This window comes from Mesoplodon densirostris, chromosome 8, assembly GCF_025265405.1.
Source record: "Mesoplodon densirostris isolate mMesDen1 chromosome 8, mMesDen1 primary haplotype, whole genome shotgun sequence".
Taxonomy (NCBI): domain Eukaryota; kingdom Metazoa; phylum Chordata; class Mammalia; order Artiodactyla; family Ziphiidae; genus Mesoplodon; species Mesoplodon densirostris.
The window spans coordinates 367,041-383,426 of NC_082668.1; the positions used below are offsets into that span (position 1 = coordinate 367,041).

At 55.3% G+C, this 16,386-nt stretch overlaps 1 protein-coding gene across 2 annotated transcripts; it reads left to right on the forward strand.

Annotated features, from left to right (window-relative positions):
* The first annotated feature begins 4,605 nt into the window (after window positions 1–4,605).
* On the forward strand, window positions 4,606–14,368 carry DTYMK (deoxythymidylate kinase). 2 transcript variants are annotated; one of them, XM_060106951.1, is made up of 5 exons: window positions 4,606–4,752; window positions 5,916–6,024; window positions 9,709–9,799; window positions 11,734–11,931; window positions 14,096–14,368. In XM_060106951.1, exons 1-5 carry the CDS (start codon window positions 4,623–4,625, stop codon window positions 14,204–14,206), a joined length of 639 nt encoding a protein of 212 aa, XP_059962934.1. In that variant the 5' UTR covers window positions 4,606–4,622; the 3' UTR covers window positions 14,207–14,368. The 2 variants fall into 2 exon arrangements, with proteins under 2 accessions (XP_059962934.1, XP_059962933.1); XM_060106950.1 differs by having other exon boundaries at window positions 14,100–14,368.
* Window positions 14,369–16,386: the final 2,018 nt, after the last annotated feature.

Consider the following 16,386-nt stretch of genomic DNA (forward strand, 5'->3'; position numbering starts at 1 on the left):
GCTCAGGGCTTCTGGAGATTTCCAGGAGGCACTGGTGGAAGCTGCCAGACTCTTGTGACCTCACCTTGGTCATCCCAGGACATCACCTCACCACATTCTATTGGTTGAGTCTGGGGCCAACCCACTCGAGGGGCGGGGAAAGTAGACCCCCACCTCTCAGTGGGAGGAGTAGTGCAGTTGTGGCCATCTTAATCTACCACATTGTCTTATGCTTTTTTTTTTTTAATATTTATTTATTTATTTGGCTGCACCGGTTCTTAGTTGCGGCATGCAGGTTCTTCGTTGCAGCGTGCGGGATCTAGTTTCCTGACCAGGGATGAACCCAGGCCCCCTGCATTGGGAGCGTGGAGTCTTAGCCACTGCACCACCAGGAACGTCCCATCTTATTAGTTCTTCAAGATAGATTCTTAGAAATTGTATTGCTGGCGCAAAGGGCGTGTTCTAGGTGCTGGTATGTCTAAGGCATTGCCCGAGGGTAAGGTTATACAGACACTCCACTGAGCATGTTTCTACTCTCGTTAACCCTAGATTTCACCAGGCTTTATTATCTTTGCTTTACATGATAGGGGGGAAAACAAAAAACAAAAAGCCTCTATGTTTTGTGTTTCTTTGATTTCAAGTGAGGCTAAACAGATTTTCACACATTTGTTGGCTGTTTGTAGTTCTTCTATCATTTTATGTCCTTTAATGTTATCTGTGGGGAAATGGGTCTTCATGCCTTTCATCTAAAAAAAAATTCTTTATTATGAAGGGTAGTGGTCTTCCTGTATCATATAATGAAAATAAGTCCTCCCAGATAGTGATGAATTCTCTTACAAAGACCATTTTAGAAACTGCAAAAATGAGAGACGATTCCCTATTGTCGACTGAAAAAAAACGCACAACCTAAAAGCTGAGAATTCAGCTTTGTCAGACTTCCTGAGCGACTGCTCTGAGGAGGTAAGAGAGGAGCCAGGATCTATGAGAGTCTTTGCAACACAAACCGCACAGTCGGAACATCAAAAGAGTCTGTTAATTAAAGAAAACAGACACTGCAAGTTAATGGAGTTAACACTTTTCTATGTATGGGAAAATTCAAGAGTCTGGGCTCACTGAAATCATTCCTCTGATGTGCACCTTAACTATCTAGGGCCAGGATCCTGCTTTTCTCCCTCCTGAATCCCCTCAGGGTGCACCGTCAGGGTGCACTGCCTGCAGTAGCTGCCGGCTTGATGGCTGCAACATCCTTTGTTTACTGATACAGCAGAGTATTTTTCATCCATGCTTTTTCTTTCAGTATGTTGCAATACTTTAGATAAATCTTTGATAACAAATTTCAACCTTGGGACTACTGACAGTTTGGGACCAATAAGCCTTTGCTGGGGTGGCGCCTCTCCTGTGCTTGTAGGATGGCCAGCAACATCCCTGGCCTCCCCCACTAGATGCTCTTAGACCCCACCCCAAGCTGTGACAGTCAAAATGTCCCCCAGTCAAGAGCCAGTGCTTTGGGGGAAGGCTAAGCTACTCTAACAAAGAAACCCAACCAAAATCCACTAGCACAGAAGGAATTTTATTTCTTATCTAACAGTCCAGGGGCCAGGCAGCCATGCTCCGCGGGGTTACTCAGGGACCCAGATTCCTTCCAGCGTGGCGACTGCCCCCAAAGGGCCTCACCATTGTCTTCATGGTCAAGGGTGGATTGCAAGAAGGTGGGGGGGTTGGGGGAGAGTGAGAGTGCTCCGTCCACCGTCTGAAGGAGCACACACCACTGCTGCTCACATCTCATTGGCAGTAACTTAGCCCCCTGGTCCCATCTACCTGCAGGGAGGGCTGGGCGATGGCATCTAACAGGGCACTGATGTGCCCAGCACAATCTTATTCTTCTGGAAGTAGGTGAGTGCTATGGACTGAATATCCCCCCCAAAAGTCACAGGCTGAATCCCTAAACCAGCAATGTGACTGTATTTGAGCGAGCATTAAGAGGAAGAGAAACCAGACCTCTCTCTGTCCACAGCTGTACAGTGTGAAGGCTATGTGAGGACAGTGAGAAGGTGGCCACCTGCAACCCAGAAGGAGAACATCAACCCTCCTGGCACCTTGAACTTGGACCTCCAGCCTCTAAAACCGTGAGGAAGATGTTCTGCTGTTTAAGCCACTCAGCCTGTGGCATTTTGCTCTTGCAACCCAGCTAAAACAGGGAGAAAGTCTTTGATGGATAGTAGCAAGTCTGACCAATTCCTGTGATGGAAGGTGCAATAGGACAGTAAGAGAGCTATGGGGCCTCTTTTTTTTTTTTTGCAGTACGCGGGCCTCTCACTGTTGTGGCCTCTCCCGTTGCAGAGCCCAGGCTCCGGACGCGCAGGCTCAGCGGCCATGGCTCACGGGCCCAGCCGCTCCCCGGCATGTGGGGTCTTCCCGGACCAGGGCATGAACCCGTGTCCCCTGCATCGGCAGGCGGACTCTCAACCACTGCGCCACCAGGGAAGCCCCCTCTTTTTTAATGGAAAGTCTCAAACTCACAAAGAGAGGACCTAACAAGTGCCACGTGCCCATCAGCCAGCTTCAGCAAGTCCGGCCAGCTTCTGGGCCTTCACTGGCCCCAAGCACACTCAGGCCCAGCGCCCTATCTGGCATTTCCTCCATGAAGCAGATGCCCTTGTGCCCACTACCAGGCCCCCGTGGCAGTGGAGACTCGCACTGCTCTGGGCAGACTGCAGAGACAGTTCTCAGCGTAGCAAGCACAGAGACGGATGCACAGATGCAAGGACTCTCCTGTACCTGCGTCAGGGATGTGAAGTCACGACTGCATGCATGGAGGCGCTGCAGTCTCCCTGTGACCACGAGGGACAAGCTAAGAAAACTGGTAAGTTGTTGACTCAACATCTGACATCACTGAGTAGCAGAAACAGTTCTTGGCTGCCTAACTCTGGACTTTGTGTTATGTGAGATGATTAGATATCCTGGTGATTTAAGCCAGTTAGGCTGGCATTCTGGTACCTGCAGTCAAAGGCATGTTGGAAGAGGTGGAAGCAAAATTGCTTCCTGTATCTTAGTAAGAAATTTCACTGTACTTGTGTCAGTTTAGCAATTTCTGCCATCAAAAGGGCATCCCCTGCATACAAGGACCCAGCAGCCAGGCTCTCCGCATTTCCATGGGTGACCAGGAAGGCTATGCAGTCACAAGCTGATGTATTGCACGTGTTCCTGCCTGTCTGCCTGGTAAGCTCATCCTACGGATGTGGTACAAGGCTGTCCTGGGACTTGCCCAACCCCAGGAGGTTCTCTTGTGTTCTGTAATCCCTAATCCCTTCATCCTTTTGAAGGCAAGGAGATGAAAATTTCAGAACAAGACTCATTATTCAAAAGCAATATTAAGTACTAGTGTTTGTATCAACGACCTTTCACTAGGTTGTGCCGCAGTAACAAAGGACCCCAAAGTCTCGGTGGACTCATCATCACAACTGTTTATTTCTTGTTGGTGCTACCTATCAGCTGCAATGGCTGTAGCTTGGCTGTGGCTGTTTGTTCATTGCAGGGTCCAGGGTGAAAAAGCAGCCCTAATCGTGCACATGCTGTTCTCACACTGGCGGCCGGAAGGGGAGGGGAGACCCACACAACAGCTTTTAAAGTTTCTTCCTGAAAGTCAGCTCTGGTTACTTTACAGATGCCTTGGAAGTCACAGGGCCAAGCTCAACATCAAGGAAGAAAGCCAATAATTGGGAATGATAGAATCTACCACCCTTTCAGAACCCACAACCAAATCAAGCAACGGTCCATCAGGAAAACGTCAAGCGACCATAGGTGTCTGGGGTCACGGGAAATCAGGGGCTTGCACCGAATGAGGTGGGGGAGGAAAGTCAGGTAAACTGTTGCCATGACCTCAGCCCAAGCACCGAGGTGGACGGTCTGGAGCCCGCGGGAGTCCGCTGCCGTCCCCAGCCCTGGAAAGCCCTCGCCCGTCTCTTGTCTGCAGCAGGGAAGCAGGTGCTTCACGAAGCCTCCCTGGAGAGCAGCCCTGAAGTTCACGGCCACACTTCCGGCTGCCTCCGGATTTCTCCTCGGCAAACTCGAGCATTCCAGAGGCAGTTCTGGGAAACGCGGCTCCCAGCTTGGCAAGGGCCGAACGCTGGCGTCCGCCCCAACCCCTTAGATTGAGGTCTGACCCCACCGTGACGGTACTTAGAGACAGGCCTCCGGGGCCACGAGGCCCAGAGGGCGGGACCCCTCAACGAGAAGGCGGCGGACGCGGTCTCACCTGGAACCGCCCCTAAGACGACAGCGGCCAACCTGACTGAGCGCTTCCCGGTGCCGGGGCGCGCGCCCTCAAAGTCCCCGCCGTCGGGGAGTCGGCGGCGGGCGGACCCCGAGGCCGCAGCCCCGAACTTTAGGAGCAGGGACAACCGCCCGCGCTCATGACAGCGGCCCGCGGAGAACAAGGCGCGCCCGGCTTCCGGCCCGGAAGAGGCGGTGCGACCGAAGCCCCGTCGGGCCAGTCGCGCCGCTTCCGCCGGACTAGTCCCAGCCAATCCGGCCCATCTGAGCCAATCCCGGCGCGCGCCGTGGGCGCCGGCCCATTGCAGCCAATGGGAGGTCCGGGCGGCCCAGCTACGCTGGGGGTGGTGGCGGAGGCGGGAAGCGCGGCGATGGCGGGCAGGCGCGGTGCTCTCATCGTGCTGGAGGGTGTGGACCGCGCGGGGAAGAGCACGCAGAGCCGCAAGCTGGTGGACGCGCTGTGCGCCGCGGGCCACTGCGCCGAGCTGCTGCGCTTCCCGGGTGGGCGCGGCGGGCGCGGGGTTCCGGGATGCCGGGGGCCGGGGAGGGGACCCGGGGGCTACGGAGTCCTCGCCGGCTCCTGAGGACGAGAAGCGAAGGCCTCCTGCGCTGGACTAGCCCTCGTTTGTCCGCGGGTCGGAGCGCGGGGACTGGGTCCCCTTGTGCTCCCCGAGCCTCAGAGGGACGCGTATGTGGTTCTGTTTGTGCGCAGCTGCCCCGCTGCTGATGTGCAGTAAAGTTACGTGCTTAGTGAGTCTTGACACATGTACACCCAGGAAAGCGTCTTCACAACCAAGAGAATGAGTGTATCTGTGACCCCTAAAAGTTTCCTGGTGCTGCTTTGTAATCCAAGTCTCCGTTTTGTCTTGGGTTTCCCGCCCCCGGCCCTTGCATGGCTGTTTACCCTGTGAAGGGTTTTGTGTCATATTTTTAATTTTTTAAGGTAAAACATTGATCTTGAAAATGCTGTAAAAATATTATCAACACTTAATCAAGAGAAGCTCAAGGTTTACAAACCAGGGGTAGGGGGATGGGGGGATGCTTTTTAAATTTTCTTGTTTTTTTTTTTTCTTTTGGCCACACTGTGTGGCATGTGGAACTTCACTGATCAGGGATTGAACCCGTGCCCCCTGCGGATCTCAACCACCGGGGAAGTCCGAAAGTGCTTTTTTTGAATATTTATCATTTTAATCTTTAAGCCAGCCAGTCTACAAATCCTATACAGTTGATCCTTGAACAACATGGGTTTGAACTGCAGTGGTCCACTTATACGCATATTTTTTTCAATAAACACATACAGTACTACGAAGTCCCGGGTTGGTGGAATGCAAAAATGTAGAACCTCAGATGTGGAGGGCCGACTTTGGGAGTTGAATATCCTTCTTTTGGTATCGAGGTAGCTCCTGGTTGGTACCAGTCCCCCTTGGTTGGCAGTTCCTTTGCAGTTGCTGCTTCCTACCTGAGTTCCTTCTTCCTAAAGCATTTTTCATCCCAGTGTGTCTGCACACTGCTGCTCTTTCTCAGGAAAAGGTCTGAATCTGTCTAAAGTTATTATAAAATAAAACTCAAAGTTAGACTTGAGTCAGGGCCTGGACATTTGGCACAAACTATTAATGTAGATGGAGAGCCTGACCTCACTTTTGTGTTGTTCTCTTTTGTTTTAGAAAGATCAACTGAAATTGGCAAGCTTCTGAGTTCCTACTTGGAAAAGAGAAGCGAGGTGGAGGATCACTCGGTGCACCTGCTTTTCTCTGCGAACCGCTGGGAACACGTGTAAACAACCTTGTCCTTCTGTCGCCCCCTCCCCGCTTCTGTGCCTCCCCCTGAGACTCTGAATGCGGCTCTTGTTTCTGAGTGGTTGAGAGTCATGCTGGAGGCTGTACCTTTACAAGGTTCTTTTATTCACGGATCCCAAAGAGCACTAGTTAATGCTTTTTTTTCTTCTCCCCGCCCCCCGCTCCCGGCTTTTTGTAATTAATAGACTTTAGGGAGTTTTAGGTACACAGAAAAGAGTCACCCCCATACCCCTGTCCCTTCCTCCTCACCCAGAGCTGCTCTTATTTATATCTTTTTTTTTTCTTTTTGCGGTATGCGGGCGTCTCACTGTTGTGGCCTCTCCCGTTGCGGAGCACAGGCTCCGGATGCGCAGTCCCAGCGGCCATGGCTCACGGGCCCAGCCGCTCCGCGGCATGTGGGATCTTCCCGGCCCGGGGCACGAACCCGCGTCCCCTGCATCGGCAGGCGGACTCTCAACCACTGCGCCACCAGGGAGGCCCCATATCTTTGATGAACCAGTGTTGACACATCATTAAGTGAAGTTGAGTTTATGTTGGGGTGTGCCCTCTCGCGCCCTCTTTTTGATTTACATCGTCTTGGTGGATTCCCTCTTCACCCAGCACAACTGTTGACGAAGTGCCTGTGGGGTACACTCTGAGGTGCTTCTGTTTCCATTTACACACGTATGTAGGTAACACATATGTCATCAGAGGTGTTTTGTTTTCACGTGAATGAGTGGGATCCTACCGTACAGATTACCTCACGGCTGGCATCCTAAGTCTGCCTCACGATTTCCACTCTTCCTCTTCTCTCCCGTCCCAGCGGCCTGCTCTCCGGAAAGGCTGCTCCACCTTGGATTGAGCGATGCCAGTGGAAGGACGTCCAGGCGGTTGTGCCTGTTCCCTCTCACAAGCAAGCCTCCACTGCTCTCCTCTGGCTGTGGCTTAGCTGGTGGTCTTGTCTGGAAAGGCCTCCCCCTCCGTGTATTAGATGAAAATGAGGGCAGATTTACAGTCTTTAACACATCTGGAGTTTATCGACATAAATGTTGTGATTTTCGCTTTTTGTGGATTTGTAGAAAAGTAATGTCAGAGCAACTGAAAATGAGAAACAGTTCTGACTCCATTCCCTAACTGCTGTCTGCTTCCAGGACACAGGCCTGCGAGTCTCTGGGCCATTTGTTCTGCCACAGCTCCCCCTTCTGATTATTCCAGCCACTGCCATCAGATCAGGTTTGCTGACACTTGGAAGTCCTTGGCTGACAGGTCGGATGCCGGGCAGTGCTGTGGCCCCTAGTACCCCTCAGGTCTGGTGTGCTGGGCGGGCCTGGGAATGGGTGCTCAGTTAATCTAGGCTGTTTTGAGTTCACCCTGGTGCTTGGAGCACTTTCTGAGTGGACTCTGGTTACTTCCTCAGCCCCTGGTTTTCTGCCCTTTTGCTGTGCTGCGTCTTTACCAGGTCAGTTGCTGGTTGTGGAAGTCATCCCCCCTCCCAGCTGCTGCGCGGTTTCCCTGGCACCGATTGCAGTAACAGCCTCCGCTTCCCTCCCCGGCTGTTTGTCAAAACCTACTGATCCTCTTGGGCCATCCAGGAATTAAATTCCTGGAAATGAGCAATATCTCTTACTTTCCGTAGCAATTTAGCAATGTTCTTCTCTTCCTGTTTTTAAACTTTTTATTCTGAAATCGTTTCAGTCAGTCGGGGAAGCTGCAGGAGTGGCACCTAGAATTCCCGGGTGCCCGTCCCTGAGCTTCACCTGTGAGGAACATTTTGCCATATTTACTTTACCATTGGCTCACTCTTTTTAAAAATCAAGCGCTGTTTCATGAAATGCTGGGTTTACCTGATGTTTCCTCATGACTAGATTTGGGTTTGCATGTTTGGTAGGAATACTGCAGAAGTGACATTGGGTCCTCTTGAGGGCATCGTGGCGGGATGCGAGGCCACTTGGGTTTCCCCTGATTAGTGAGGGGGCTGCTGGCCAGGCTCTTCCACTAAGTGACTCTCTTTCCTGTTGTAAATAGTCAAAAGGCGAATTCATAAAACCATAAATATCCCCTTTCTGTGAAACTCACCTCCTAGTTTGTGTTGGTTAGTCCTCCTGCTGGAGGCTGTTATTGTGATGTTCTGATTCTGTCATTCCCTCCACACTGATCAGCTGGCATTCTGCATAAGGAAGAGCTTTCCTGCCTTCCCCGTCCGTCCATCCGTCCGTCCATCATCAGGATGGACTCAGTGGGTCATAAGCACTACTGTTAGTCGTTCTGCTGTTCAGACTGTTCCAGCCTTGGCCTGTGGGAGTCCCTTCAGGCTGGCTCCTTCGTCCCTTGGACATGTTTTTGGTGTGACAAGGTATTCTGGCTTTTCGTGCCTTCTCCTGCTTTAGCCGGGGCCGGCTGTTCTCTGCTCTTTGTGGAGGGTGGACTTTAGAGGCCGACATCTGCTCAGCTTCTGCATGTGTTTACGTGCCCTGCATCTGTCTGACCCCTGCCCTCGCATCCAGCACTCGGGCTCATCTGCCCCATCCTGCCCTCCACGGGCTGGTTTTAGGATCACTGCCCCCACCTACGTAAAGCCTGCCTGGGGCTCCCGGGTGGTTGCGGCTCTGTTGTTAGAACGAGGGCACACGGTGCTGTGTCCAAACATCTCAGGCACGCCTTTGCCCTTCCACTGTGTTCATTTGGGATACGGGTAGGTTCATTTGACTTTGTGTACAATTTTAGGGTTTTTTTCTTTTTTTTCCCATTCTTGTTGATTTCAGTTTTTGAATACGTAAAACATGAAGTGGTTCTAAGAGTCAGAATCATACAGAAAGGTCACTGCCCTGCCCATCCCCTTTCCATCCAAGCCCTGCCCTCCCCTGTCGGTAAGCAGGCCCATTCACTTCTAAACAAAGTCAGCAGATACCTGTTGTCTTGACTCACCTTCTGTCTGATATAAAGGCAGCCACCTGTGTGGTCAATGTGCTTTGCTTTGTTAGCAATGTGTCAGGAGGGCGTGTATGGGGCATCTCTCTCGTTCTCTGTACCGTTGCATCTTCTGTGCTCATGCCATATTCTACCAGTGTTCTGTTCACAAGATTAGGTAGTTTTAAGTGTTGATATTTGCACTTAGGAATGACGCTGTGTTGGGAATGGCGTCTCACTGTTGGAGGTGCCCCCCGCTGTGCTGTTCTGTGAGCTTCTCACCGTAACAGTAGCAGATGTCTTTTGTTCCCCAAAGTGCAAGCAGTGCTTCTGGCCAATGCCAAACCTCTGTCTGCACCCATCCTGCTAAGGTCTCGGGGCCGGAGGGTGGTGGGGACCTGCTGCCTCCTGCTGGAGGGTGTCCTGGCTCCCAGGTGGACGCAGGAACACCCTTCATCACCTCCGGGCCACGTCCAGCCTTCCCTCCCGTTGGCCCGGCCCCTCCACTCCCGGACAGCCGAGCTGCCTCTGGACAGCTGCCAATGCCAGTTGTATTTATCCCCGTTAGTGGAGTGGTCTTTTCGTGCTGGGCTTTGCTGGGAGTGAAGATTCAGAGCCTTGGGGGATGAAAGTCAGGCTACAGATTGCTGCCCGTGCGTGATCCCTTCATCATGTTGGCTTCTGAATTGAATTGTGTCATCAGGGTGATTTGAGCATGAGACTTCAGGGCCTATGAAGCCAGGACCACGGCTCACAGGCATTCTCTTTTTTGTAGGCCGCTAATTAAGGAGAAGCTGAGCCAGGGCGTCACCCTGGTCGTGGACAGGTATGCCTTTTCTGGGGTCGCCTTCACCAGCGCCAAGGAGGTGAGTGCAGCTCGGCCCCAGCACGTGGTTTGTGCCTGGTGTGGACTCAGCGTGGTCCCCGTGGGCACAGAGCAGTCACAGCACGAGTCTCTTCATGTCACTGCCTCTAGGGGTTTGAGATCCCCGTGTTCGCCAGGTTAACTTGGTCTTTTTTTTTTTTTTTTTTTTAATTTATTTTTGTTTTTATTTATTACTTATTTATTTTTGGCTGTGTTGGATCTTCATTTCTGGGTGCGGGCTCTGTCTAGTTGTGGTGAGCGGGGTCTACTCCTCGTTGTGGTGCGTGGGCTTCTCACAGCGGTGGCTTCTCTTGTTGTGGAGCACGGGCTTTAGGCGCGCATGCTTCAGTAGTTGCAGCTTGCAGGCTGAGTAGTTGTGGCTCGCGGGCTCTAGAGTGAAGGCTCAGTAGTGGTGGCGCACAGGCTTAGTTGCTCGATGGCATGTGGGATTTTCCCGGACCAGGGATCGAACCCATGTCCCCTGCATTGGCAGGCGGATTCTTAACCACAGCGCCACCAGGGAAGTCCCTTAACTTGGTCTTTATCGACAAGAAGAGAAACCTTTTTTGTAGCTACAGGTTGTTTTCATAGATACAACTGCGTTTTCCATTTGGCCGACACATTTCACATCATACGTTTACACGTATGGTCATCGACAGACCTGTTTCATCCAGTGTCTTGTTTGCGGAAAAGATGGTGAGAGTGTCTGGGGTGCTTTCATGCTGTGTTCCTGACCCCCCGTTCCAGGGAGCTGCTGTTTCACAGGCATAATGGCAGTGACTACACTGCCCTTTTTTCCTGCTTTTTACTTTAAAATTTTCAAACATATACCAGCAGAGAAAATAAGCCACCCAGCACTGTCACCTGCCCCAGAACCTTCTGGTCTCTGTGACCCCCAGACACATCATCAGTCCCTTCATAAACATTTCGGTGCACATCCCCAAAACAGCTTTTCAGAAACCTCGTCTCACCCCATTCCAGAATGTCATCATTCAGTGTGCAGAGTTCCCAGCGCTCTCAGGAGCTGTTTGATCCGTCTTGTGTTTTTACAGTTCCATTGAATCAGAATCCAGCCAGTTAAGGTCCATTCTTGAAATGTCTCTCGAATCTCTCGATACATAGGTTCCTGCATCTCTTTTCTTCCTTCTGCTAAAATTTTTGAATTTTTTATTTTCCCAAGTTGCCTATCAAGAGGCACAGCGTGCCTGGTTATCTACTTTTTGTGGTAACAGTCTTTGATCATGGTTAATTCACGAAGGGCTGCAAAATGACAGCCTTCTAACCCTGCCAGTCTTCCTGCACGAGCTAGCAGGGTCCTCCTTTAGGGCAGTCCCCTGAGGTACTGGCCACACGGCTCCGTCTGTGAAGAGCACGCAGGCTCGGGCAGGGCCGACGGGCTCCCTTCTCCAGTAAGGTTGTCCTGGCGGCACAAGGCTCTGAGCCCACAGCTGGGTTCTAACCCTAAGTCTTCAGAGCTGTGTGGCTCTCTCTTCCTCTAGAAGTGGGGACACTATTTTTAGAGTTGTGAGGATGAATGAGAGGGGACATGCAGGAGACAGCACAGGGGGCGCTGGCGAGCGTCTCCAGGATTGGGGTCTTCCCGTCTCTGTGGAAGGGGGTGATGCCCTGGCCCGTCTGCTGCCGCTGCTTGGCCAGAGGGTGTGGGGCACACGCATGATGCCCTCGGTCCCGGGCCCTGAGTGACGCGTCCTGGGCCCCGGGGTGTTCTGTCCACTGTGAACGTATTCACACGTCAAAACACAGGAAGGTGATGTGAGAGAAAGCAAAACGCTGGAGACCTAAAGGACAGAGCTGCTGCTGTGTAAGAACTCCCCTCAAACGTCAGCTCGCTTTTCCCCCTTTTTGTTGAATTTTGAAGCCAGGGATGAGACCGCATTAAGCTGGCTCCATAACGGTTGGGTTCTTCGTCGGCAGAATTTCTCCCTGGACTGGTGCAAGCAGCCGGACGTGGGCCTCCCCAAACCGGACCTGGTCGTGTTCCTGCAGCTAGAGCTGGCAGAGGCCGCCGCGAGGGGCGAGTTCGGCCGTGAACGCTACGAGAGCAGCCCTTTCCAGCAGCGGGCCCTGCAGCGCTTCCAGCAGCTCCTGGGAGACTCGAGTCTGCCCTGGAAGGTGGGCACGGTGCCCGGGCCCTCCTGGGGGCAGCGCTTTCTGGTCCTGGGGTTGGTGCAGGACGTGGGTCGGTGCCGATGCTGGCCCAGGGCAGGGCTGCACGGGCAGCGGCTCCAGAGCAGGCGTCCTGTGCGGGGGACCCTGTGCCAAGCCGGCCGTCCAGCGGGCTCCCGTCCCCTGCTGGACGTCAGCTGTGCAAGGCCAGCATCCAGAAGGCCGAGTCCGCGGGTGTCAGGCAGCGGCACTTTCAGCTCCCGTGTAACCGGGTCAAGCGTGGGGCCTTCACTGACCCCAGGCGGCCCGCACCCGCCACAGCTGTCACCTTCCTGCTCTCCTTCCCCGCAGCCTGGCGCCTGTCCACCTCAGGACACGTGACCTGGCGCCCCGGCCCGTCCTCCCTGCACGCGCCCACCTGGCATGGCCGCTGCTCCTCTTACTGCTGCAGTGTCCTCGCCACTTGGGCAGGTTCCGGGGTTTGGGTTCTCAGTTCTGGCACCTTGTGCTTCTCCCTCACCCTCCAGCTTTGCCTCCCCACTGTCCTGCTCTGGGTGGTGCTGGTTTGTGGCCAGGTAGGTCTCCTGGCATAGCATTCGCAGCTTCTGTTTATCTGAAAATTTATTTTTCTTAGTATTTTTCAAATTTTTAAACCAGTCACAAACTTACAGAAAAGTTGCAAGTACGATACAAGGAACTCTTCCCCAGGACCATTTGAGAATAAATTAGTACCTGACACCCCCTCCCTGTCAAAATGGGGACAGTCACATGGATGCGCTCCTACTGCCTGACCCCCCTGGTCCCACTAGTGACCCCGGTAACAAAGGACGTAGTTCACAGGCACATCTCTCTGGCCTCCAGCCTGTGACTTTCTCAACCTTGACTTTTTTGAAGGTTGCAACAGTCGCTTTGTAGCCGAACCTCAGATTGACTTTGTGATTGGATCAGGTCGTGTGTCCTTGGTGGGCTGTCGCTGCCCCGTCACGGGCTGCGCACCTTCGGTGTGTCACGCTCCAGTGATGCTCCCCTTGACCTCTGGGTTAAGCGGTTCACGGTGAAGTCACTCCGCGTCCCTCTGTGAGGTGGTGCTTTGAAACCACATAAAAACCTCGCTGCTCATAGACTTCCAGTTCGTTTATATGTTTACACTTGCACGGACTCAATGTTTGTACCGCTTACCAGCAACCTGTTTTCCTCGCAATTGGAGGCGCAGATTGCCCCAGGTCTGGCCCCTGGGTGACCCCCACCCCAGCCCCGGCTCCTTCTGATCAGTTCCCTTCACTTCCGGGCCCTTCCCGGTCCCGGCCCATTACAATCGATCTCTGGTCTCACCCTGTGCTTTCCCGGCCCAGCGTCCCGAGGTGTCCCTGGTTCCATTTTATGGAGGAAGAGACAGAGGTGGTTATCTGGGCCCCCAGAGGACGAGGGGTGTCCACGTACGCGTTCACATGGGAGGTGCCACGCACCGTCAGCTGCCTGGGATGGTTCTGTGCCAGAGCTCTGCAGCTGGGCCGCGGCCGGCAAGGTGACCTTCAGGCGGGGCAGGGGGGCCCGCGAGGAGGTGGTGTCGCTCCTCATAGACTTCAGTGCAGTGGTTACAGCTGTCTGAGCGTGTCTACACCCTGGAGCTTTTCCAGAGTTTGCTGCCCCAGGGGCTGCCTAGAGGCTCTTGGCGCCCAGGGCCGAGCCTTGGCTGAGGAGGGCGCTCCCAGGCACGCCTACCCCCATGTGGCCCGGTATGTGTCCCTCCCTCCGGTGGAGAGTCGCTCCTCTCGTGGGCTGGCCCCCCGGTGACCGAGGTCTGTGCGTCAGCAAGGTGGGGCAGCCAGCTATGGGGACGAAGCCCATCGTACCAGGGAGAGGAGTCGGACCCGAGTTGGGCTCCCGGCAGAACTTGTGGTCCAGGCAGGTCCGGGCGCGGCCGTGGAGGGGCAGGAGTGGGCGCTGCCCTCGCCGGCTCTGCTGGTGGCACTGGGGTCCCCTGGGGGTGAGCGTCTGACCGGGGCTGCAGCCAGGGGGCCGGGCGGCTCAGTCCCAAGGGCCCATCCAGCTCACTGTCCCCAGGCGAGGCCGGGGGTCAAGGACCCCAGAGGAGTGGAAGCTGTGCCCTCCGGAACCTGCCCCACCCGCTGAGAACATTAACCTGTCTCTCCCCCCTGCCCCGGCCCAGACAGTCGACGCCTCCAGGAGCATTGAGGACGTCCACCAGGAAATCTGCATGCTGTCTGAGGGTGCCATCCAGGCCGCTGCACACAGGCCGCTGGGGCAGCTGTGGACATAGAGGGACAGGACCCCCGTCTGCCATCCGCAAGGCAGGAGCCGCATGTGCACAGCGTCCGGGGGGCGAAGCGGGACTCCCCGGGGAGCAGCCTGCAGGGCAGCCTTCTCCTGCCCTCACCTGTGCCCCGAAGATACTAATAAATTAGTTATTGTGTTTTGCTTACTATAGTTTCACAATGACTGTGTCCAGGCAGTTCCATCGGGGTCGCTGATCTCCTCGTGGACGTCTTCAGACACCAGTAAAGATGAAAACGGTTGTGGGCAGCCCCGGGCCCGGCCGGCATCAGCCATGCCTGGGCTCTGAGCGCCAGCCTAACATGCCAACCTCACAAGGCCTGACCAGGCTGTGTCCGAGTAGCAGCGTCCCTGTCTCCTCTGAGCACGCCCAGTGCTCGCTTTAATGTTCCCTCTGTTAAGGTCTGAGATGCGGGTGTGTAGTTCCTCCATCCTGTGAAGTTACTCCAGGATGCAGTGGCCCTGCAGTGGGCGGTGGGCAGAGCCCCTGTCTGCAAGGCACCACAGGTCTCAGCGCCCTTCTGTGCGTGCCGGGAGACCGGATTCCGAGCAGAAGAGGAGGATGTGACAGTTTAAAGTGTCACAAGACAGTGACCAGGGCTTGGGGAAAACCCGCATGTGGCCAAGCGGGTCCCAGCTCAGTGGTGGCGCCCGCTCCCCGCACTGGGCAGGGTCCCTTCTCGTCCAGGTTGAACAGATGAGGCTGCCCATCCACAGGTGCTTGGCAGGTGGGGGCAGCCCAGCCCTCAAGGGAGCACAGAGGACACAAGCGCTGGGGGTGGCTGGAGCTGTGCACTCGGACGGCTGTGCGGTCAGTTCACAGCGGGTCCTGCTGATGGTACCGGGCTGGCCTCGGGCGCCCGTCCGTCTGAAGGGCCTGGCTGTGTCCACCCCGACGTGCAGCACACACTCGAGGTCAGAACTCGAGGCCCATGACCCAGTGACAGAAACAGTTGGGAACCGCTCGCAGAGTCACACCACTTTCATGCCGGAGTCCCAGGGTCACCCGCGGGCGTGGCCTGGCCACCCTCCCATCTACCTGCCTTTTGGTCTTTCACACGACCAAGGCCACATCCTAGGTGAAGAAAACGAAACGTGGGGCGGGGATCTTGAGACTACTGGGCCGTCAGGGAGGCTGCGTCGGCTGTGGGCGTGGGTGGGATGCCCGGAGCACGCTGGGCGGGCCCCCGAGCGGGAGCTGGGCACCAGACGAGAGCTCTCTGGCCCAGGCCAGGAGCGGGGCCACGGAGGCCCCAGCGCAGACCCTCTCAGGGCTCAGCCGAGCGGGCGGGGGCGGGCTGGAGCCCAGGGGAAGAGAGGCCGGAGCTGAGTGGGGCCCCACAGGCAGCTGGATGGTGTGAAGACAGAAATGGCCCCGGAGACCGCGAAATTAACGGTCCACTTAAACTTTCTTCAGCAAGCCCAGCATGGGTTTTAAAACATCTCGCCAGGACTGCGGCAGCCGGCACCGCCGAGGGGGCTGTGTGTCCTGAGGCGCCCTGACCCTCTGGCCTCCCCTAAAGAAGCCTGTTGGGCCCCGTGGCCGGCAGAATGACGGCCCCCACAGACATCCTCGTCCTGACCCCTGGAACCTGTGAGTAGGGTGCCCACCTGGCTAAAGGAACCAGGAGGTGGGAGGCCACCCTGGATCGCCCAGGAGGCGGGAGGGGCCTGGTCAGAGGAGACAATGCCGGCTCTGCAGGGTGGGGGGTGGGGGGTGGGGGGGAGTTGATCCAGGGGATGCGGGGGCTTCTAGGAGCCGGAAAGGACAGGTAGCCAGTTCCCTGGGGCCCAGGGGGACAGCCCTGCTGACCTCTGCCTGCCAGGGCCCTGAGAGGTGTGTGTTGTCTCGGGCCGCTGCGTGTGGAGGGCGTCACAGTTCAAGAAGCCAACGCGGCCATTTCTGGAGGCCAGGACTCAGGTTCTGAGCCATGGCGCTTCCTGCTCTCCTGTCTGGCCTTGGTCCCCTTGCACCCAAACTGGAGGGTGGGTGGGCAGGCGGAAGCGGGAAGCCAAGTGGGCCGGGGTCGCTCCGACCGTCCCACCAGGACTTACCGGGCAGGGCGAGAGGCCCTTGTTCACACTCCTGGTGACCCGCAAGGGGGTGACCGGCTGAGGCACAGGGCGCCTACAGGGACGCTGTCCAGGGAGCCAACACGCCACCCG